This window comes from Phaethon aethereus (genome assembly GCF_964289735.1).
Source record: "Phaethon aethereus genome assembly, chromosome: 17".
NCBI lineage: Eukaryota > Metazoa > Chordata > Aves > Phaethontiformes > Phaethontidae > Phaethon > Phaethon aethereus.
Window position 1 is genome coordinate 614,322 of NC_138593.1, and position 24,338 is coordinate 638,659.

At 51.4% G+C, this 24,338-nt stretch overlaps 1 protein-coding gene across 1 annotated transcript in view; it reads left to right on the top strand.

Moving 5' to 3' along the window:
* Nucleotides 1–1,010: 1,010 nt before the first annotated feature.
* Nucleotides 1,011–24,338, top strand: part of MN1 (MN1 proto-oncogene, transcriptional regulator) — a gene marked incomplete at its 5' end in the record, with an annotated part of 36,866 nt that continues 13,538 nt past the window's right edge. Inside the window, one exon of the mRNA XM_082007674.1 lies at nucleotides 1,011–4,446. Coding sequence (XP_081863800.1) covers nucleotides 1,011–4,446 — 3,436 coding nt within the window. The remainder of the gene's footprint in view (nucleotides 4,447–24,338) is intronic.

Genomic DNA, 24,338 nt, shown 5'->3' on the forward strand with positions numbered 1-24,338 from the left:
GAGGCCGGGCTCTGATCCCCGCTATAACGCCTGGGCGCAAGGCGGGGCGCTGGGCCGCCCGCTGCGGCTCCGGCTGCCGGCCCGGGCTGGCCCCGACGGGGCGCGCCCCGCGGGGACCGGCTCGGGGTCCACGGGCGCTGCCGGGTCCGTCGGGACGAGGGGGCCACCGGGCGCCTTTCTCCCAGCCCCGCGACCGTCGGGCGGGTTTCGCCCCGGCGGCCCGGGCGGGCAGTACGCGGTGGCCGGGAGTTGCGGGGCTGGTCGTACCCGGCGGGGTGGCGCGAGCCCCAGGTTCCGCCGGTCGCTTCCAGCCCCGGTACTCCCCAGCCCCCCGCCCCGCTCCGGGACCCCGCCGCCGGCATCTCGCGGCTCCGCGCGGCTCCCCGGTCGCCCGCGCCCCGTGGGAGCAGCAGGGCCGCCGGCCCCGCCGAGCGGCCCGCCGGGCCGGGCCGGGCCGTACTGGGCCGGGGCGCGGGGCGGGCGCGGCGCGGGGCGGGCGACGCGGCGGAGCCACCTTAACGGCGAGCCCCGCCCCGGGCCGCGCGGCGCTCATTGGCGCAGCCCCGATGGCTGAAATTCATCGCTGAAATGCAAAACTTGTTGCTGCTTCGCCAGCGCCGGGTGAGAGCGAGGGAGCGCGCAGGGGAGCGCGGCGCAGCCCTCCCAGCGCCCGCACGCAGCGCCGGCCCCGCCGCCCGCCCCGGCCCCGCCGCCGCCGCCGCCGCCGGAGCCCTGCGAGCCGCGGGCAGCGCACGGCGGGCCGACGATGCGGCGTGCAGCTCCCGGGCGCCGGAGCCTATGAGCGGCGGCGCGCCGCCCCGTCGGCTCTCGGGCAGCGCAGCGCGGCCGGCGCCGCGCGGCAGCGAGCGGCGAGCCGCCGGGTGAGCGCGGGCGGGCGGCCGGTGCCGGCGGTGCGGCAGGATGTGAGCGGGGCGGCCGAGCGGCGGCCGGCGCGGCGGGAGCGGGACGGCGGCGCGGAGCGGCCATGCCCTTCTGAGGAGCCGCGCAGGATGTTCGGGCTGGAGCAGTTCGAGCCGCAGAGCAGCAGCCGGAGCGGCGGGCAAGCGGAGCGGGGCTTCGGCCAGCCCGGACTGAGCATGAGCGCGCACTTCAAGGCGCCGGCCTTCCCCGGCGGCGGTCCGGCGGCGGCGGCGGTGGACCCGGCCCTGGGCGCGCTGGGTGAGCCGCCCCTCCTGGGTATGAACATGAGCCTGGCCGGGGACGCCTACGGCTTCCCGGGCCGCGGCCCCGCCGAGCTGCACGGCGGCGGCATGCAGCCGCCGGTGCACGGCTTCTTCGGCGGGCAGCAGCCGCACGGCGGCCACGGCGGCGCCCACCACCCCCACCAGCACCCCCCGCACTTCGGCGGCAACTTCGGGCCTGACCCCGGGTCCTCCTGCGTGCACGGCGGCCGGCTCCTGGGCTACGGCGGCGCGCTGGGCGGGCAGACGGCGTTCGCCGACGGCTACGAGCACATGGCCGAGAGCCAGGGCGGCGAGGGCTTCGGGCAGCAGCGCCCCGGGAACCTGCCCGACTTCCAGCATCACAGCGCCGGCGCCTCCAGCCACGCCGTGCCTGCGCCCTGCCTGCCCCTCGACCAGTCCCCCAACCGCGCCGCCTCCTTCCACGGGCTGCCGGCGGCCGGCTCCTCCGAGCCCCACGGCCTGGAGCAACGGCGGCTCCCTGCGCAGGGCGGCGTGGACTCGCTGGAATACAATTACCCCGGCGACGGCCCCGCCGGCCACTTCGAGCTGCCCGTCTTCTCCCCGTCGGAGCCCGAGGGGCAGCTGCCGCACTACGGCGGCGGGCGGCAGGTGCCGGCGGGGGGCAGCTTCGCGGGGGCGCCCGCCCTGCCCCGGGCGCCGGGCATGGCCGTGGCCAAGGCGCACCCGTCACAGCAGCACAGCGTCTTCTTCGAGCGGTTCGGGGGAGCGCGGAAGATGTCCGCCAGCCTGGAGCCGGGGGCCAGCGCCAGGCACCCGCTGATGCAGCAGCAGCAGCCGCCGCAGCCGCCGCAGCAGCCGCCGGGCTTGCTGGCCAGACAGAACTCCTGCCCGCCAGCCATCCCTAGGCAACAGCAAACAGAAGCCAACGCTCCCAACCCCAACCTGCAGGACAATGGGCCCATAATGCAGAACCAGCATGCACAGTTTGAATACCCTATTCACAGACTGGAGAACAGGAATATGCATCCCTACACCGACCCGGTGTTTAATATGCAGCACCCTCCTCCGCAACAGCCACCAAATCAAAGACTGCAGCACTTCGATGCCCCCTACGTGAGCGTCGCCAAGAGGCCGCGGTTCGACTTCCCCAGCAACCCCGGCGTCGAGCGCTGCGCCTCTTGGGGCAGCGGCATGCACGGCCCCGCCATGGAGAGCCACCTCTCCCCGACGGCCTACCCTGGCCTGCCGGGCGAGTTCACTCCGCCGGCACCCGAGGCCTTTGGGGGGCCACTGCCGCACGGCGGTCCCGAGCACCCGGCGCTGGCGCAGCGCCAGAATGCGGCCCTGGTGATGAAGCAGATGGCCTCGCGCAGCCAGCAGCGCCTGAGGCCTCCCAGCCTGCAGCAGCTGGGGCACCATGGCGAGGTGGGCCCACCCGGCGGCCTGCCCCCACCCGCCTTTGAGCGGGAGGCTGGCGGTGGCGGCGGCCGCAGCTTCGACCCGCCAGCGCCGCACCTTGCCCCTGACAGCGCCTGGTTCGCGGGGCCACCACCGCCTGGGGAGCTGCTGCCGCGGCGCATGGCAGCACCAGGGCTGCCGGCCGAGGCGACCCCCCACGAGCTGGGCCTGCAGCCCAGCGGTGCCACTATGCTCTTCCGGCCAGGTGCCGGTGGGCTGGGGCTTCAGGAGCCGCTGCGGATGGCAGGCGAGGGGCCGACGCAGGCCCTGCCCTCGCCTGGCGTCCACCCGCCCTTTGCTCCTGCCATGGGCGGCCTCTCGCAGCTGCAGTCGCCGGGCGGTGGCGTGGCGCTGCCCAGTGCCCCCGCTGAGCGCCGCGGCCCCGCTGACTTTGCCACCCAGCCCAGCTTCCCCTTCGCGGCAGCGGCACGGCAGCCGGCAGCCCACGGGGCCGCGCCCACCCTCAGTGCGTCGCCGGGTGCCTACCCGCCGCCCCCACCTGAGTTCCCCCCACCACCACCGCCACGGCCCGCCGCCAGCAAGCTGGGCGCTCTCTCGCTGGGCTCCTTCAGCAAGCCAGCCAGCAAGGACAACGTCTTCGGGCAGAGCTGTCTGGCTGCCCTGTCCACCGCCTGCCAGAACATGATCGCCAGCCTGGGTGCCCCCAACCTCAACGTCACCTTCAACAAGAAGAGCCCGGCCGAGGCCAAGCGAAAGCTCAGCCAGGCCGAGCCCGACCCACCACCGCCTGCCGCCCAGGACTACTTCCCGACGGGGCCGCCGGCGGGCGGGGGCGGCGCAGGCAAGGTGGTGGGCACTGCCCCGCTGCTGCCTGCCGAGAGCAGCCTCTCGCCCGGCTACGCACTGGAGCCGGTGGCCGGCGGCGAGGGGAAGGCGGGCGGCGGGCGGGGGCGGGGCCGCCGGAAACGGGACAGTGGGCACGTCAGCCCCGGCACCTTCTTTGAGAAGTTCTCGGCCACGGAGGGCAGCGGGGCTGGTGTCAGCCCGGGGCAGCCGGCAGTGCCGCCGGCGGCAGGGGGACCGCCGGGGACCGCAGGCGCAGAGCGTGGCGGGGGTACCCCCCACGACAAGCCTCTGACCTCGCCCTCCTGGGGCAAGGGCAGCGAGCTGCTGCTGGGGGAGCAGCCCGACCTGATGTCCTCCCTGGACAGTGGCATCCAGAGCGTGACCAAGTCGGACGGCAGCTCCCCACACGTGGACTTTCCCGACGAGGTCAGCACCAGCTACAGCAATGAGGACGAGGTGTCCTCCAGCTCTGACAACGCCGCCTCCAAGCCCACCCGCAGCCCGTTGCTGGGTGGCTCACCCAAGCTGCCGCGTGGGGAGCATGCACTTCTCAACGGACAGAAGCCCCTGGCCCTCGGCCTCCTCAGTACGTCTACCTCGACCCCTGACAGCTATGGGCTCAGCACCACGGCAGGCACCCACCCCGGCACACCAGGCATGGAGCAGGTGCGGACCCCCACGAGCACCTCGGCCCAGGACGAGATCCACCCCCTGGAGATCCTGCAAGCACAGATCCAGCTCCAGCGGCAGCAGTTCAGCATCTCGGAAGACCAGCCCTTGGGGCTGAAGAGCAAGAAGGGGGAGTGCGCGGGGCAGAATGGGGACAGCGACCTGGGCAGCTGCTGCTCGGAGGGCGTCAAGGGTGCCATGAGCACCATCGACCTGGACTCCCTGATGGCAGAGCACAACTCCACCTGGTACCTGCCCGGCGAGAAGGCCCTGATGGAGGGGCAGGAGGAGGACAAGCCCATGGCACCGTGGGAGAAGCCCAAGCCCCCAAACCCCAGCAAAGAAGGTATCAGTCGTGCCGTGCGGATGCTAGCCCACGCGGGTCAGTGGGCTGCTTGGGGGAGGGGAGGTGGCGGGGCTGCAGCCCCAGGAACGCTGGGCACATGCTGGCCCCAGACCTGCTGCACCCCCGGCAGGGACCGCGGTGGGTGCTGGGCACCCTCCCGCTTCGGGCTGGGGCTGCCAGCAGCGGGGCTGAAGTGCCTGCTGGCAGGCCGGCCCCGGGTGGCAGCCGGTCCCGGGTGGCAGCCGGCCCCGGGTGGCAGCCGGCCCCGCGGCGGTCCCTGCCACCAGCCCCGGACCCGTCGCGCCCCCTGGGGAGCAGCGGCCCGGGCTGGCGCGCGGCCACTGGGGGTGCTGAGCAGAGGGGCTCCCGGCGGAGCCCGGGCCTCGGGTGCCGTGGAGTGGGCTCCCCGCAGAGCCCTGCCGGGCATGGGGTGCTGAGGAGGGGGCTCCCGCAGAGCCCTGTGCCGGCCAAGCCTTCCAGCCATTTCCCCGAACTGTTAGGGAGGTCCCCGAAACCGTGGAAACACGTATGTGTGAGCGGTGCTGTCCCTCCGATTTCAGGTTGCCCTGCTTGCGTTAAGGGCTTATCGGCACTGCGATAGCGAACCGAAAGGCTCTTAACGTTTTTTTTTCTTTAAGAGAAAGGCAATTTAAAATAAGGCTCTGGGTCTGCTGGTATAAAACTTGCTTAGTTGACAGATGTTTAATTTCAACATTAGTTGTCATTTTTTGATCCTTTCCCGTGTCCAGAGGGCATCATAATTCCCCAAGCTCAGGGAAAAAAATATTTAATGGAAAGCCCTCTATTATAAAAGCTGTTTAAGATAAAGATGATTGTAGATTCAATTGGTTTCTATTTTGTCTTATCAAAGCCGTATTTTCCAAGCCGCCTGACAGTGTGTGTGAATATTACAATAGATGCACGTGCGTGTACTTGCTGTATGAATGCATGCAGGCAGTTTTTTGATGTGCTATAGGTACACGTGCCTAATTTACGCAATATAAACTCGTTATTCGTGCCTAGGAAAGTTGATGTTTTGATAGTTCAAAATTGTTTTCATTACATCTGGTTGTACGGACTGACTTTTTACAGTCCTCCATGTTTAGTAATTTCGCTAAGAAAGGTGTTGGGAAAATGAAAAGGGAGATGATTTGAAAACCGGGCAATTTCCTACCCACAGTTCTGGTTGGCTTTCCAGCTTTGGCTTTCTGAAGCGTGAATCCTAGCCCCCACGGTTTGTCTCTTTGTTCATGCTTAATGCCCAGCGCAGGAGACTCTCATTTCAAGCGGGAGTGTTTAGCATGCACAGCAGACTCTAGGAAGCCCATCAGCATTCTCCATGCTTCACCCAGGCAAGGACATAAATTGGTTTGTTTGGGGCCCTTCTTTTCCATTTTTAAATGGAGTTGCACACAGCATCCTTCCTGGCCCCTTCTCTTTTATTGTTTCTTGTACACAACATCTAGATCTGACTGGATCAATAGCTAGTTAGCACAAATCACAGTTCCTGTCACTTCTACCTTGGCAGACTCGAACACATATATACGTTCTCTCACAACACACACGTACCCCCTGTTATGTGTGCGCTCACGCACACACACGCATACAGATATGCAGATCTACACACTGTGCTGTATTTAGAAACAGATTTTTAAAAAGTAACCTATTCCATAGATCTTAATTTTATGGATTAAAAAAAAAAAATCATGAGCAGTGATTTAATCCTGAACACCACATTTTATTAAAAGTGTAATTTGGCTTAAAATTATGTATATTTTTTGTGTATCTGTCATGGAGCGATGCTTTCTTTAATGTCTTTAAGAGCACTCCTACGTTCACTTTGATCACTGCTATTCTTAGTAACATCTAGTGAAATAAGTAATTGCTTTCTGGTCGCGATAACCACAATGTTGCTGTTAAAACAGTTCATCACTTGGAAGGAAAACCATTTAATCAGTATTCCTATATAAGGATATGTTTTAGTATTTCAGAGGCTTAACATAAAATAGCAAACTAGTTTTACAACAATGCATAGAGGCACTCATTTTGTTTCACACTTTAGTCATTTGAAGGATTTGAATGGGCTGGTTCTTCGGATGAGGAAATTCATATAGACCAGCAGAGAATTTACTTTAACTGTTGTTTGAAGTGATAAAGATACAATAGGTGAGACAAAACAGGCTGTTCTCCTCGCTTAGTAGGAATAATTTAACTTTACGTTGCCATACCCCTGAGTGTTTCAAACTGTGTTTAAGAGAAGGCTTTATTTATTCAGTGACGGAGATTTTTAAACGCTTTTTAGCCAGCTGGGATTTGCATCCATGGTATTTGTTCCAGCAGCTCTCCGGTGTACGTGTGCAGGGTAGACAGCACTCCTCCAAATTTCAAGCGGTTCCTAAATGTGCTTAATACTGTGCTGGGGGAGTGTTCACCATTTCGTAGCACTGTGCAATTTTATTATGAGCGAGGTTAGTCGTTAGACCCAAGCTCCTCAGCAAACACATAGCCTTGTTGGTGGGCTTCTTAATTACACCTGCCGTGACGGGAGGGAAAGCATTCGGTGACTTACTGCTGTCGTGGCATGGCCACGATCTGCACCGGCGGCTCCGTGGGCTCCGGGCAGGGCGGAGGAAGGGACGGCGGGTGTCGGTGGGCACGTTCCACCTTGGCGGAGCGCTGGGTTCCCGCGGCTCTCCTCCCGTGCCGTGGAGCAAGTGCCAGGGACCGGAGGCTCCGGCTTCGCCGCCGGCCGTGGAGGGGCAGCTTTGGAACGGCCCGGCTCCCCGAAACGCAGCAGAATCGGGAACCGCTCAAATACTCCATTAATGCCCGGATTACTGGGGGAAACAACTTGTTTGAGTTGTTTTAATGGCTGGTCAGATTCCTTATAGCTCATCTCTTTTTTTCTCATAATGGCGTTAAAATGATTTGCTAATACCTAGCAGTCTGTGTGAGCTGCGAGTTTTAAAGGTAGACGGGAGCAGACAGCGTCATTGCAGACACCCGTGCTGCGGGTGCCCGCGTAACGTGCGCACACCTACACCGTTCAGTGATAGCCTTCAGCGAGTTCCGTGCGTGCGTTCACATTTTGTGTTGCGGGTGTTAACGCTGGCTGGACATCTCTTGTCGCTGAAATGTGATTTTCTGTAAGGGATTTTCTCTGATACATCGTTTCTTGTACCAACATGTTTTATGTGAAGTGGCTGATAAGTTTGGTTTTTTCCCCCAAAATGCTTTCCAGAATGTCATGTTTTCCTCTGCCGTGCAGCTCAAGCTGGGAGTGAGATGCAGTAATACTGAGTCTAGAGGGATCGTATTGACTTCCAACACTGCAGCTCTAGCTAACAAAGAATAACCAGATCACATTCACTTAAAAAACTAGGGCCAGTTTAATGGGTTTTTGCTTTTCTGGTTTGACTGAACCAGAACAATTTCCCCTTCAGTGAAATGTTGATTAGTATTCTCTAGAAGCCCAGTAATTGAGTTCTGGTGGGCTTTTATTTTTAGTTTTTAATTGAAATTTTGACGGTCCCATACTGCAGCTGTCAGGTGAAGACATCAGTACCGTAACCTAGAACCATGCAGGTGTTGATTGGAAAAAATGAGAATATATTCAGTTGTTTGGCAGCCCTTGGGCTTGTCTGTCCAAGCTGATAGGCACGTGCAGCGCAGCATGGTTAGTTTCCATCTTTGAGTTTTTTGTTAATATTTCATCATAACACTAAACCTATCATTTGAATGAGCCAGCAGGCCAAACCTCTTGACGAAGCGGTGTATAACATTTGTAAATTACTACCAAATATATTAACAGAGGTCAAATTTGGTCCAGATGCGGCTAGGAGCCTTTGTTTTCTTTCTTTTCCTAGTATGTTCTGATGCATGCTTTTATTTTAAATACTGCTAAATCCTTTTAGAGGCTTTACCAAGGGACTAGGTTTGTTTACTGCGACCGAGTTTGTCAGACCTCTTGTGAGGTATTTCAAACACTTCAATACCATTGAAAACAATGTGCGATTTGGAACAGGTTTATACTGTAGTAAAGGTTGTTGGAAATGAGTTTGCTGCCGAAGCTCAGCGCACTTTGCAGCAACGGGTCTGCGATTCCCGATGCTGCTTTGTTTAAACTTACACAAGGAATTTTAACAGTTAGTGAAAAAAATGCTGTTACCTTTGCCAAGAAGTTACGTGATATACTCCACAGATACAAAATACACATCTTTAATGAATGATCTGGATCAGCATGCAGATTTATGAGGAAGGAATACCTCCATTGCGTATCGTAGGAGAGTGTTCAGTGTGCATTAGATTTGGGTTTAATAAGATCTTTTAAACTCTTCTGACCTGTGGGTGGGAAAAAAAAAATCAAGAGGTTGCCCCTGCTTGGCTTGGCTTCATGTGAATGACAGTAATACTCTATTGTTTACTTTGACGGACTACAATTTTTAGTATTTTCCACTAGAAAATGGTCCTGTTTGGAAATGTTTTCCTTTGTTTTATAAACATTCTGCAGCAGTGTGTTTGTAGACCTTATGGCAAATAACAAAGGCCAGGGGCAGAGTTTTCAATAGTATTTGCTATTGCTGCTGTAACGCACGAAGATATTTAATGCAGAAAGCGTGTGAATTTATTAGCATTTCAGTAACTACCGTAACCACTCTGTTTGCCTTTACATCCATCCATCTGACTGTCTGTCTATTAATTTTTGGTCTTTAGATTTACCGGTTCCGCCCATTTTAGTGGACAGTCTAGCTGTATTTGAATTAATGCAGATCACAAATTTGCTTTGCATCATGATGCTTTCTTTTACCAAAGTCTGTTATTTTATAATGGCACGCTTAGTTGTGAGGTTAGTTTTAACAGGGCTGGTTTGTACACGCTTAGCGTGAGAGAGTGCATGAGACAGACTTTGGGGGGTATATTTCTTGAAATTGATATGAGAATGTGCTTCAGATCTTTACATATGATGTAAAAGGAAATGAATTGGACTTAATATTTATATATGAGCTTAGATGACAGCGTAGATTTATTCTGATCTCTGATGTATTATACCATGTCTGCTCTTAATTTTTAACGTGCAATACCTGGTTTTTTACCAATGACCTGGTGGAATGCTCTGCCATAAAACTGCAAATAATTTTTTGCTAAATACACCTACAGGTACAGTTTGTTGTTACTTGTATAGAGCAAAGGATAAGGCATTAAACAAAAGTCTAACCTAAAAGTATATAGGCTGCTTTTGTTTGTAACAGCTGACTCGCTGCTTCTGCAATCTTCTGTACCAGAGAGAGGTTTTGGTACAGCAAAACGTCTTTATGTTGCCGTGTAAAATTTTAGTACTAGACAAATTACTGTACATCTTTAGTCTGTGGTTTCTTGTATATTTCTGTTAAATACCAGTGTGAGTAGAGTATCCACAGAAAGTGTAAAGCCAGCTCTAAAATGAATCTTAAGGTGGCCTAACACATAGGCTTTTTTAATGCTAAATTTACTGAAATACCATTAACAGTTTCATTACGTAACTCCTAGAGCACACTGAGAATATCAGAAGAGACCAGTCAGATTGAGGTTAGTGGGATCCTTCCCCGATTTGTCACTAGCATAAAGTAGATAGTCCTTACTGTGTTTTGGGCTGGAACGCTTCGTGCGCAGACGGCGTCGACGACGCGCGTCGGGCGCCGGATACCTGCCTGTCCGTCGCGGCCGCTGCTCCAGCCAGCAGCCGCCTTTCTGTCCAACTCTTCTGGTTTTTCCATTGAAAAATCTAAGCCCTTGAAAAGAACAAAGTTTCCACCTGTAAATACATGCTTGTAGTTCGCAGGGCATTTTTAAGATTGATGCAGTGTTTTTCTAAATACAGAGCTACTCGTTTCCTTTATTTGAGGGGCATTTTTAACAGAGAGCGCTTCCGTTAATGAGGTGTATTTAGAACATGGCTTGCTTGTGCACTTCCTCAGCATCAGTTCTTGGGTAAGGGACATGGAGGGGGGAACCCTATGGCAATTAAACAGGTGAAGCTGTGGAATCTTCCAGGAAATTAAAGGTCCGCCCTGACTTCCCTGATCTTGGCTAGATTTCTCAACTTTTAAACTATAAATCTGAATTTTTGCTATTCTGTAGACAGATCCAGTTTGCACATAGTGGTAGCATGACTAGCTTATGTAAAAATACTGATATTCTTTGTAGTTAGTTGCTCTTCCTTTGCAAAACGCTTTTATGTTGGTGCAGTTAAAACATTACCAATTATTAGTGACCTTTTTAAATGCAAAGATTATTATTTTTTTTACAAAGTTAAATATATTTTATGGATTATGTGCCAATATTCCAAAGTCAAATACCTTTTAAATTTAAAGCTGATAATTGAACAGCTGGAGGTCTAATCCATTAATTTTTACAAGCTGACTTTCTTAATACTTCAAAGAGAACATCTTAGATCACACTGCTTTGCTACTCCCCTCCTCAGCACCCCTCCTTATCCTCTCCCCACCAACACCCTCTCTTCTAAGTCTTCATGTTCAGCTCATCTCCTGGCAAATAACAAAAGCCTATGTATGTGGGGAATGCGTTTTCCTTAGTTGATGTAATAAGTTGTAAGACTTGATGATCCAGAAATGTCCTCTCTTAGTGTTGCACTTTTTATCTATATACTGATGCAAAAAATAGTACGGTTACTGCTTTTCTGGTAGTCCTCTCCCCTGTACTCGAGTTATTTTTTGTGACAGTGCGAGCGTTCAGCAGCCGTGTGCCTTGGGCTCGTGCCCTTTCGAGACACCCGCCTCAAACCCCGAACACATCCCTTTCCCATAGGGTTGGGTCTGATGCGTGCTGGCCATTTTTAAATAAAGTTTTTCCCAGTTTTGTCTTGCCCCTGTTAGACAATAACTGTTCTATCACAACTTACAGTTTCACCCCCCAAGATGCACGTATCAGTCACGGGAAGCTCCTGAGAACGCACCGTTTCTCGTCTGCATGCGTAACTTCTGCGAGGAGGCTTTACTTGTGCAACTTATGTCCGTTTGGTTTCAATTTCAGGAAATCTATTTGTGTGTGTTTATTACTTTAACGTAAAAACGCAGTGCATGACACTGTGCCATTTCCATTTTTATTAGCTTTTAAGATTCGTCTAAAGCTTTTTTTGGTTTGGTAAGCAGAAATCTGGTTACGTTTTAAGTGCTGCTTTGATAGGTTTTTTACATTAAAATAAATACAGTTTATTTAAGCTTCACGTGTGCGAGCTCTGAAGGGCTACGCTAGTTCTCTGCTGCAGACTGTTGTGCCAGGACAGCGCTGCAGCCGCGCGCCACAGACCAGTTTGCTTGAACTTTCAGGTATTTACCTCACCACCACCACCTCCCCGCGCCGTTTGGAGCATTTAAAAAGCGAGATGAGGAAACTGAGTTGCTCCCTTTTTTAATTTTAACTCGTCTTCCGTTCTGACCGCTGGGCCTTTAGGACTTGATACCCTTGATCACAGAAAAGCCTGTAATCAGTCAGTAGCTGGGAGATGGTGGTTTTTTTGTGGTAAAATACATGTTTTCAGAGTTAAGTCTGCATTAAATTAATTTTGTGAATTAGTATTCACAAAATATTAGAAAGCATTTGTATTGCTAATAGAAAGATCATCCTGAGGCTGAAGAAGCACAGTTAATTGAAAAAGCAGCCATTTGTAAAGTGAAGAAAATTCTAAAACATTTCATACCCTAATTAAGAATATACTCTTGGTTTAAAATTGAGAATATTAACTCACTGTGTGAAGCAAATACACTAAAAAAGCCCCTGGAAACAGTCATATCCTTCCTTCCTTCTCTTAATCCTCTCCCGAAATGCAGTTTAAGAAGAAAGGCATGACTTTTTTTTTTTTTAGCATAGCCTCAAACCATTTTGCTAGAAAGATGTAAATTGATCTATTAGCATAGGAAATGAAGACTGGACTGGGGTTATTATTGGGTCAGAATTTTAGGATCTGTTTCCTAGAAAAATCTACTAAATGGAGTGGGGGTAGGGCGGGTATAATCTTCCTCTGTAATGACATTTTAAAGCCTTTTGGTCGTGGGTAAGAGAAGTCATGGGAAGCAGAGGAGGCAGTAGATGAAGGATGTCTCGGAGGCAGAGATGCGAATGCGTTGCAAGCAGGGCCGCGTCCCCAGGGACCGGGACTGAGCGATCCCTCCCATCCACTGCTGGAGGTGATGCTCCGGCGGTCTGTTTGGTGAAAACAGGCGGAGAGGGAGCATCTGCCTGAGTGTTCCCGTCTCCTGGCTAGATGGCACAGTCGGTCAAATCATTACTGTTGCACTTATGGATCCTTGGGTTTATGTTTGATTTAGATCGCAGTGGAGTCTGTATTCAAGTCCTACTCTATTATTATTTTTATTATTTAAGATCATTTTTATTGCACCATAAATTGACACAGTGCTTTAGAAACCTGGGAGACGTTCCCACTGCTAAAGATTTACAGACCAAATGAGATAAAACAGATGCCGTTCGGCCACGCGGCTGCCGGTTTACCGGGCTCTGTCGAGCCCGGGGAGGAGACTCGCCGGTCCCTGGTAAACTGGCAGCCGTGTGGCCGAACGACCACGGTGCTGCCGGGGTTTTGGCAGAGGATGCTGGTGGGGCGTGCGGTGGGGTCCCACGCTGGCAGAGCCAGAGGGACCCCAGGGACGAGTCTGGGCACTTGGGTACCCAACGAGGGCTGGCATGCCGGGACCGAACGGTGCCAGGATGGAGTGTGCAACCAGGGGTCTGGCCACGGTGCTTAGGAAGTGTGCGTAGGCAGGGGGAATGAAGACTGGAGAGTGTCTTGTCCCACTTGGTGATCGCATTTCTGTGTCGATTACTTCTTCCTCTGGTGCGTTTGGTGGGGACGGTGCAGCCGTACTGCCCTCGATGCTGCAGCATTTCTCCTTCCCTGGAAAAACAACAAAAAAACCCATTTATGGCACTTCTGATCCAGTGTGTGAGTGAGTTTCTAAATTAATTCCTCAGTCTGAGCAACAGGAAAAGAAACCAAAATGATGTGGAAGTAGTTTGATAATGAGGTGGGTTTTCACCTCTTCCAGACGTCTGGGGATGGAAGCATCGCCACGGGTGGGCATGTCTCCTCTCCCTCTCCCTCTCCCTCTCCCTCTCCCTCTCCTTTCCTCTCATAATATTGATAGAAACAGGGTATCCCTTAGACGTACAACGCAGTCAGATAACTTCTTGCATCTAATGTTAGAGGTATTTTTGATCTGACTCACTTGTTTTGTTATTTTTTATTAATTTTAGGCTGAAAAACATTTTTTTGCCTAGTTTGACGAGTAGCCCAAATTTCAGCCCAAATACAGTTTTATAAGGAAGAAAATAATAAATGTGCCTATTGTTTGTATTCTACAAAAAAAAAAAAAAGGAATTCCCCAGTAATTGTAATAAAATTACCACAATCTATGAGACAATAGTTCTGAAACACTTTAAAAATAGTATTATCATTCAAAGTGAAAAGCAGCTGGTATTTTATGATGGAACAGATTTTATTGTTACTGGATATAGGGTCAAACACTTGCAACACATTCTTGATTTAAACAAACCAAAAACACAAGTGCTTTTGTGAAGATAAAATCAGTATGATTTTTTTTTTCCCCTGGATGCTGTAGTTCCCCTCTCTACCTCTAAATATAGGCACATGCTGTTCTTTCTGTGCTGGGAGAAACAGCTAGCATCCCAGCTCCCTGTGCTCTCTCTACCACGCTGTTGTTCTAGAGGCAGAGGCAAAAATAGGCCTGTTTCAAGTACTGAAATCTCACACTAGCTATTTTGAGATAGGCGGATCACCAAAAAAGAGAGAATAGCAAAAGATTTCTTCATTCTGGTTCTATTTTGTTATTGTTATTATCTGCCATCAACGGGAAGTTTCATACCATTGTCTGTTAATTCGTTGTACTGTCTGCAAAATGGGTATGAATTGAGATGGCTCTAAAACTGGGCTGGAGTGCTGGGGCAGTTGTCAGCGGAAAAGCTACAGGGAGCTGGGGGTTAGCCTCGGTTATTCCTTTATCTGCACTTCTAAACTTTGTGCAAGCAAAGTACTGTTATGTATTGCACGATAAAGTGATTTGTCCCGTAGCTGAGCCAAGTTAGTACACTGCATTCTGATTTCACTTAATTTAGCAGAGCTGCTCACCGGAATTGCAGACACGAATTCGCTGCTTGCAGCCGTAGGGCTCCCGGGTACTCCGGGCGCCCGGGGCCGCTTTGCGGTGGTCCGCGCGCTGCTGGGGCTCCCGGAGGTGCAGCTGAGTGCCTGGCTGCCGGTGTGGTGTGGGAGTCCGGCTGCTACGGGCTGGCAAACGCCGCCTTGGAAATGGGGTTTTTCTAACAAAGCAATGAAGTTTTACTCCAAGTAATTACCCAAATGCGCCTGTATTTTGTGTAGGCTTTTCTAGAGTGGTTTATACCAATGATGCTGAAATATTTCGCTTAAAAATCTCTTCCTTGCATCAGAGAAGTGTGAGCTTCAGGAGCTGGAGAAACGTGCAGTTGGAGAGAGTGTGATACAATTACCTTTTTATGTCTACCTATTAAGCATAATGAAGGCTTGGTTGCTGGCCTTAGATTTGGAAAAAGCTTACTGTAAAGCTTAAAACAGAAGTAGATTTCTGTAATTACTGCTTTGCAGTGAGGAGTACAGCTTAGGTAGAGGGAATAAAAACTATTCATTGTCCAATTGTGTTTCCATAAGTGCTGCACTTTTAAAAATCTGTTTTGAAAGATAAAATTTTGTGTTATACTGATTTTCAGAAGTCAGCTAATAAAAGCCAACTCGGTCAAAAAGAAAAAAAAAAGAGGAAGAATGTCAAATGAACAGTGCTTAGAAAATATACAACTTTAACTTCTTTTGTGAACACTGCTACATTATTTAGAGTATCAGTTGATTTGTTTATTAAACACAAGGCCAGTATACTATTTTTGTTAGTGTTTACTTGAGTTTGAGATACATGATGATAAAATTTAGAATTTTAAAAACTTTGAACTTCATGTTTGCCTTATTTGTACTAGATTAACCATCCTGGTAAGACATGGTTCAGCCCGTTCTGAGTCTGCTTTTGCTTTGACTTGAGTTTATTCTCATTGCCTGATGGCAATATATGAGGCAAACTTGGTTCATAGTGTCAGTTGTTTGAAATCATTGTTTAGATTATATTCAGTTTCGAATGGTGTGAAACTATTTGTAGTGAGAAATGAAATGAGCGTTTGTTTATGATGATAAAAATAGTTTTTCATAGCCTACATTTTTTTTTACTGTATGTAATAGTAACTGTTATAGCTCAGAATATCCCTGTGCAGTTTTTCAAAGTGGTAACGCGGTGCCGTGTTGCTCTTCGTATGCGTTTGGGACTGCGTACTACATTGAAGTGGAGCTGTTTCTGCTTCATGCAAGGAAGAAGAGGGGGAAGACCAAACCTTTTCTTGTCCCATTTTAGGGGGAAAAAACCTAAAAAGCATACTTGTCCCTCTCCCCCACAAAAATTTGGCTTACACCTTTTAAGATGGAGAGTTTTTTCCTTTCCTTTTTCTACCATCTTTTAAGATGTTCTCTACTTGCCTGTCTCCTCCTTTTTGTGGAGCTTCTCTTGGAATCTGTTTTAAGGGGTTATACTTGAAATGTTCCTGAAGGCTGCTCCTGCCTTCCGCAGCGGTCTGGCCCAAATCGAAATGTGAAAAGTTCCCATTACAGAGCCGTAAACGAATACTGTGAACGGGTTATGCAGAAAAAACCATTTAGATAAAAATGCAATTTTCCCTTCCACATACACTGCTAAGAATTAATAGCACATTCTTCCTAAATGGGTACTTCTACGTTACATTTTCACCTTAGTGAAATTCTTTCCGAGACGGGAGTGTTTAATTTAAGATTCTAGAGCAGAATTAATCTGTCTTTATCCTCACTGCTCCCCCCTTTAGTGGTATCTCACGGGAATGACCACTGTGGGCTCTCTGGGTACGTTACGGAAAAGGGGTGTCAGGTTCAAAGGTCAGTGTCCCAGTCTGACACCCCCCGCGCAGGGCGTGCGTCACTTACCCGTGTGGCTTCACGCCTGGATTTGTGCGTCCTGGTGGGGTGGTCTGCGCTGTGCACGCTGGCTGCGCTCTTACTGGCTCTGCTACGCGGCCGGTGGTCACCACACAATGGAGACGCGAATATGTCACTCACCGGGTCATTTTTCCCAGCAATACTCCAGAAGGGAGAAGGGCCAAGCCCATCGTGGCCTTCGCCTGCATTGCCCCGGCGCAGCGTCATCGTTGCACGCCGGAGCAGAGGTGGTGAGCCTGAACGTGGCGTGACCTGGCAGCGCCGCGCAGCCGCTTGCGGAAACACAGATGTCATTTCTAGTATGTCCCTTTTCTCTAGAAAGTAAATAAATGCCTGATTAAAAAAAGAAGGAACCCTCTGTGGTGGTAGTGAAAATGACATGGAGATGCCCCTGGAAGACTTGCTTTGCCAGAGGACGCTGCGGAAGACCCGGCTCTCCGGCGCTCGGCACAGCCCATGGCACCAGGAGGAGCGCTGCTGGCGCCGGGCCCACCGGTGGGGCACGTCCCACGGTGCTTTTGGCCGGTGGCGTGGGAGGAGGGGTGGGTGCTGCCCGACCCTGGGGGTTCGTGCCGGTGGGTGCGGTGCACAGCCGGAGGAGCACACTCGTGCCTGACTTTGGCGACGGTGACTTCTGTCTGTCTGCGGCATTGGTGTCTCCTTGCTGATCTCCTTCTGGAGCAATTACATCTCAAACAGGCCCCGGGGCGTGGCGGTCGCTGGCGCCGTGCGGCCGTGGGTCTTAGCTCGTGCTTGCGAGAGCCGAGGTGTTTTTCCTTCCTCCTGACAGCGGCTCCCTGATGAGCAGGAACGGCTCAGCGGTGGTGGGCGATGCTGGCCCTGCCTTGGGCGCGGGCGTTCACGAGACAGGCCAGCGTATTGGGATTCCCACGGCCTTTCCAGCCAGTGTGCCGTAGTGGTGGTAGAAAACCAGGAGATATATTCATGCTTTTTAGCAGTTTCCTTTTTAATAAAAGGGTCTTAATATAAAGGTGAGAACAAAACTGTACTGTAGGGATCCGGCTAATAGAAAGATTCCCGCTCTAAGCACCTATTCGCTGCTGAGTTGCAGTGGGGAAAATGCTTTTATTAAATAAATTGTTTGGTGTTTTCATAGGATTAGTAAAGTGGTTCCCACGTATAAGCAATACTCGTAACGATGAAGGCACAGAAAGGAGTTGATACAACTCAAAGTCTCCGTGTTCAAACTAAAAGTCTCCTTTGGCAGCAGCACTGAGCAGCCTTTTCCATCGTTTGTGTGATTAAACTACTCTTCAAGGGACTCTGTGCTTGTGATATCCCCCAAAACATGAAATACAGGAAAAACATAAGGTCTTATTTTGTCAGACCAGTTCTGATGCCTGTAAAAGCGCTCTGGAGCTCGTCTCCGTAATACTGTAATAATGTATTTTTTGGACACCTTAGTTGAAACCAAATCTAGCTGGCATATTGCAAGTGTCCTGCATTGGGGTTTTAATGGCTTTTTTTACCCAAACGTTGCTTCCCTGCCTACGTTCAAAGGGTCTGCTCCTGCACAGCTGCCTAAGTGCAGTGACAGCATTGCTGCTGCCTTAACCCTTACGTGAGCACGGTGAAATGCGGGAGGAGACGGCGCTGGCGATAGTCCACATCTGTTGGTTTGTTTGGAAAGTTGGGGAGGAGCTGCCAAGTAAACACTCCTGAAAATCACCGTACGCACTTGTCACCTGGGTGACTTAGTGCCTGACCCTGCCTGTGTGCATCTCTCTGGTGGGACAGCGAGGGTCGGGTCGGGGCGGAGGCAGCTCATGTTCTGACAGACTCCTTCCTTTTGGGAGGACAGCAGGGGTCCGTTCAAAACCGTGCGTCTTTTTCGGACTCTTTGGGTGGGGACTCGGTGTGTGCTGCGGGGCAAGGACAGCCCTGGGCAGGTACCCCGGCAGCCTCGCGCTCGCTGCCGCCAGCTCGGTGCCACCGGAGGACGGGCGTGCGCTGGGTCTGTGACCAGTTGCTGTTTCCTGCGCAGCGTTTGCAAGGAAACAAACGGCTTCAGTGGATTCCCTCTCCCCAGCGATTTGCAGATTGCTGGGAAATGGATCACAGGGCTCTGCGATTCACTATTCAAAATGCGTTCTCAAGCTCCCTCAGCAAATAGTTATCGGTTCGTATACGTTGGTGACTTTCCATTTGGGTTAATACCTTGCTTGAGAGACTTGGCATCTGTTTGTTTTCTTTCTGACTCTTACTCCAAACTAAAACTGAGCTTAATCCAAATTCTGGTTTTGGAGGGGGTATTTATAGTCAGTGAGGCTTTGACTACTTACAGCCATCTTCTGATAGTCTTCCAATCAAAGATCGGAAAAATACTATACTCCTCGTTAGATGGGTTACATAAGATCTATTTATTCAGTCACAAAATTTCCCTTTTGTGATTCACTTTTTGTGAATCACAGTACTTCAGTGAAGACTGCAAATCATGACTTTTACAGCCAAATATGCAATTCCCTGGAAGCAAATGTTGAAAATTTAAATATTTCAGCGTAATTCTTCGTAACTTTTGCAAGTTTTGTATTAATGGGACGTTGGTTCTTGAGTTTTTGTGTAAAATGAAATTTTACAAAAGCCCATAAAAATGATTGCTCAAAGCAACTCTGGAAGGCAAATGTTTCTGAACAGTTACAGGCTGCTTCCTCACTTGTGGTACTTGAAAATGTGCGGTGCAGTGTACAGTGTTAGACCGAGTGCTGTTATTTCATTATGGCTCAGAAGTGCTCTGCAATCCTGACGAACACCAGGGTCCCTGCCGAGCAAAACTGCAGGCAGGTACAGAGGTCTTGACTGTCGCCTGCCAGGCAGGACGCCTCGCCGTGCAGAATGGGCTCTTCCCCTGCTCGTCGGGTGAAACGACGCTACTAAACCTGGGTGTCTGGGTCTCCTGCGGTCGTCTTATTGTTAGGAAGTTTAAAACTCGGTGTCTGGGAAGGAAAATGCAATATGACGAGCCAAACCATGGGCTGCTCTCAGACCTCTACGTTGGCTGTTTCGTGCTCTAGGACAAGAGTGCCCGTCATTAGGAGTGTTTGCTACCCTCTGCGAATGGTTAACCATTCAAAGAGTGCTGCTTGATTCCATTCTAGGTATGAATTTCTTACGCGTCACTATTTTTTAAAATTTTTTTTCCCCCGTTGGCGCTAAGTGTACCTGGCAGGCACACTGCATACTAGGTTGTGCATTTAGGCATTGGTTGATACAGTAAAAATCTTGATGGCCATTGCTTCCATCAAAAAAATCCCTTCTCATCATCAAAGTCACTGCTGTTACAATAATTTTCTCTTTGAACATGTCAGGATTCTGTCTTTGATTATATACTGGGTTGTCTCTTGTCATTGCATAATGATTTTTTTTTCTTTTGGTAGACAAGAGACATAGAATCATAGAATCAGAATCATAGAATCTTTGGGTTGGAAATGGCCTTTAAAGGTCATCTAGTCCAACCCCCCTGCAATGAGCAGGGACATCTTCAACTAGATCAGGTTGCTCAGAGCCCCGTCCAACCTGACCTGGAATGTTTCCAGGGATGGGGCATCTACCACCTCTCTGGGCAACTTGTGCCAGTGTTTCACCACCCTCATTGTGAAAGATTCCTTCCTTCTCTCTAGTCTAAATCTGCCCTCTTTTAGTTTAAAACCATTACCCCTTGTCCTAGTGCAACAGGCCCTGCTAAAATCATCATCAAGTCCAACCATTAATCCAGCACCACCATGTCCCCTAAACCATGTCCTGAAGCGCCACATCCACACGTTTTTTGAACACTTCCAGAGATGGCGACTCCACCACCTCCCTGGGCAGCCTGTTCCAATGCCTGACCACCCTCTCAGTGAAGAAATTTTTCCTAATATCCAATCTAAACCTCCCCTGGCGCAACTTGAGGCCATTTCCTCTTGTCCTATCACTAGTTACTTGGGAGAAGAGACCAACACCCTCGTCGCCACAACCCCCTTTCAGGTAGTTGTAGAGAGCGATGAGGTCTCCTCTCAGCCTCCTCTTCAGTTCATCACAGTTCATCCCCACCCCAGTACTTCTTTAAAAAAGAGACTTATGTTGAAAACAGGCATTTAAGAATATAGATCTTCAAGAAAATAACTGGTTTTGACTTTTTATTTTCCTGGGAATTTTATAAATCTGATGCCAAATATAGCTTTCTATTACAATTTGAACTTATACTTCAAAAATTTCCCTTTTTTCCCCCCTCTTTTTTTTTTTTTTGCCTTTGATTGCACCAGAAATAATTATTTCGGAGATTTTTCTTCCACTTTTTCATTTACTGTTTTTGCAACTTACACCACACAAAAAGAATAAATCTCTGTAATTCTACCACCAGTTTATTCAGCTTTAGACAAGTTGAGCCGGGGAGATAATGGAGAAGGGGGTTTAGAAAATTAAGCAATGCTTATTCTTTTACCAAAAAAAGAATGGGAAAAACTAGATTTTTCCATTTTGTGTGTCACTATTCTCTGAAGCTGGGAAGGCTTTAGCAAAGAAATGTTGGAAAAGAAAATGGGGGGAGAGAAGTGATTAAATAAGCATTAACACTCATTTTTATAGTTACTGGGGAAGAGAGGAGAAGATGAACTCTGACGGCCAACTTTTAAAAAATATATGTGAAAATTCAAAACCATTTGTAAAAATGAGTAGGCTGGTGCTGTGTTAGTGATGGTGTTCTGTCGCAGCGTCCCTGCTCCCGGCCGGCTGCCGAGCGAGGCGGTGGCTGTGCAGGAGGCACGGCCGCCAGCGCGCCCTCGCAGCGGGCGGAGGTCGGTCGCTTAGTGGGGTGGGTGGTTCAGCGGTTTGCTCGTTTTTAAGGTGGCTGCCTGACCTCGGGGGTGGAGCGCTCCGCTGCCAGACGCTCCCTGCCCTGCTCTCCGTCGAGCACTGGGCCAAAGGCTTGGCAGGCGCTCACCAAGCCCCTTCCATTAGAAGCCATCTTCTGGTTTATATAGCATGTACCGGTGGTCTGCCCACTTTCCAGGGACAAGAGCTTCCCCTGCTGCTGGGACGGGTGCTCATTGGCACGTTGCGGCCCTCCGAGTGCGGCGGTGGGATGCAGGTGCCCTGGAAGCGGAGCTCCTCTCCCGCTGCTGCTGAGGATGGCGTTGGTGAGGAGAGACCTGCCGGCTTTGTGGCTGTTCATGGTTGATGGCTTAAATTGTGGTGCTCTGCACTAGTACAGTGTTCACCCTGGATCAAAGGCAGGGGACCTTCTGAAATGGAAGGTCCTCCTAAGCCTCCCCAAGCTAAGTGAAAGCCCAGGGGCAAGAGCGTTTGCAATCGTCTTGCTCGGTGTCTATGTGCAATCTCTTCCATCACTGAGTGATGTTGATGCCACCAGGGTAATGGGAAAACTGGACGAAAATGGGGGGGACAGTGGAACTGCATCAGGCACTGAACAGCTTTATCCCTTGGAAAATGGGTATTCTGTAAGATCGGCAGGAGACCACAAAGCCCAGGTAAAATCTGCAGGCCCATATCTGGTTGTGATTCCGTGCATGCACGCTTCCAGTGGGTTGTTGTACAACGGCGTTTCTTGATGGGTGTATTGCTTCAGAGGGTTGAGTACAACTAAATCAAAGATACCCTGCCAGTGGGGTTTGCCTGCACGATTTCATGTGCTGGAAGTCTTTGTCGTGCAGTTGGTAAATCCTGGCTGTGGGTTTAAGCAGGCTCTTTCTGCCCTTGTGTTTTGTAAGGAAAAGAGCTAAAAACGACTTGCTGTATCTTTAAACTAGTGGATTCTCAAAACCTCCCTGGGAAGTAGAAGGGGGAAGGGACCCTTTCAGGATTAATTAGAGATGTCTTGCTGTAGACTTCAGGGTTTACTGATAAACGCCAGCCCCTCACCCACATCTGGTGGTGGCTGCTATTAAATAATCAGAGCTATTACAAGAAATCTGAGAAATCTTCCCTTTCTCCTCCTCTGTCTTGCATTTATCTGCCCTCCCAACCTGTTTGTTTGTGTATGGTTAAGTTTTCCATGCCAGGGAGAAGCAGAGTGGAAATGTCAGGGGTCAGGCTGCAGGCAGGGCAGGCAGGGAGCAGGCAGCCCAGCTTGCTGCAGCCTTTGACTTTCTGAGAAACCGGAGATATGTGTGTTCCAGGCAAGATTAACTCTTTCGGCACAGCTGTCTTCTGCTCAGGAAGGCTTGGAGGAGCGGAGGCAGGGTGGGTATGTTAAGACACCGCGTTCAGTCTCTGTTCACGCACACGTCCTCGTGGTCCCGCTGGCGGTGGGTGCTCCTGCTGTCATTTCACTCACCCTCTTACCGAAGCCCAGCAGGCCCAACATGTCACTTGCCTTGGCAGCTGTGCGGCTGGAGGGTGAGGCTGCGTGGATCCAAACCCTTGAGAAGGATGGAGGATAGCGTAATTTGTGGCAGTGCTGTTACGGATACCTGTGTTTCTCGGCATGTTTTCCAGTAAGCAAAGTGTTCATCCACGAAGGGCGTGATGCTGCTGCTCAGAGACATGTCTGTGAGTAGAGGCGTGACTTGGGGTTTGCCACTCAGAAGATACCTAAAGGGCAGTCTCAATGCCCTTGCCTTCAGGATAGCCAGTTTTGATGTTGGGCCAGTTGACTCGGTATCTCACAGGCTTCAAGATGTGTGTGGTGATGTGGTTTGCGCGTGCGGCAGCCCCAGCTGATGTGACGTGAGCTGGGGTTCAGTGAGCTGCGCTACCTGCATCTCTCCCTGCCTGTGCTAATGAAGTGTGTGATTCAGGGGTGGGGTGAGGATTCAGTGATGGAGGATTTTGTTTGTGTGGTGCCTTCTTTGCAGTTGCGTTATGGTAGCGAAGCAGACGCTGAAGAGCCAGGTCTTGCCTGGTTTGACAGAGCTCGAAGTGCAAACGGTGCCCTGCATGGGACCGCTGCAGGTGGAGATCACAGGGCAGTCCTTAACGCTGTTGTGTGATAGCTTCTTCAGATTTGGCTTTATTTGGGTAGTGAGGTGCTTGTGTGGAACTCGCACACACGGAGCTAACGGGCCTCTCTGCAGGGGCAGGGGGGGTGGGGGGCGCGAGATGGCGGTCGCCCCAGTGAGCGTCAGGGTTGCGTTTGTGAACAGAGTCCTTCCACAAAGGAGTCTCGGTCTCGCTGCTTTGCTTCTGGTTTTATGGGTATGTCTGTAAGCTTTAAAGGTCTTGCAGACCACATGTATGGGAAGGTTATTTAGCTGTTGCCTAATCAGCACACCCCCACAACGCTATTCTGTGCTACATAACCACTTTGTATGGGGGTGATGGATGTGGCACAGCGCATTGCTGTGTTGTAACTCATGTGAGTTAAAGAATGGTATTGTCTGTGTCCAGAAGGATGAGGCCATTTGCGCCAACATTTCCCCCCGACGGGCCCTGCTGCGTCGGGGCAGGGGGACGAGCGTGCTGCCGGTCGCCCTTACGCTGCGCCCGTGGGGCCAGGGCTCGGCGGGCGGCGAGGAGCTCCCTGCTTCTCTGTGCTCTGTGCCCCTCTCGCCTCGCGCGATGTGCACGCAGCGTTTCCTCCACCGCTCCTCTGTTAAGCGGCTTGTGGAAAGCGGTGCAGCAGGAGAGCATTGCTGCCGCTGGACGCCTTCTCCAAGGAGCCGGGCGATCCAAGCGACCTGCCCTTCTCGAGGGACGGTCCGTCTGCTTCTGTGCTGACCGCATCTGAACCGGGTTAGTAGCAGTTGTCACCAACGGCGGCAGCAGCGTACGGGACAGGAATGAACTCCAGTCTCTCGTGGGCTGCTCTGAGTGGAGTCCCCCCTGCAGTGAGGTCCCCAGGGACACGCTGTGCTCCCATGTGCCG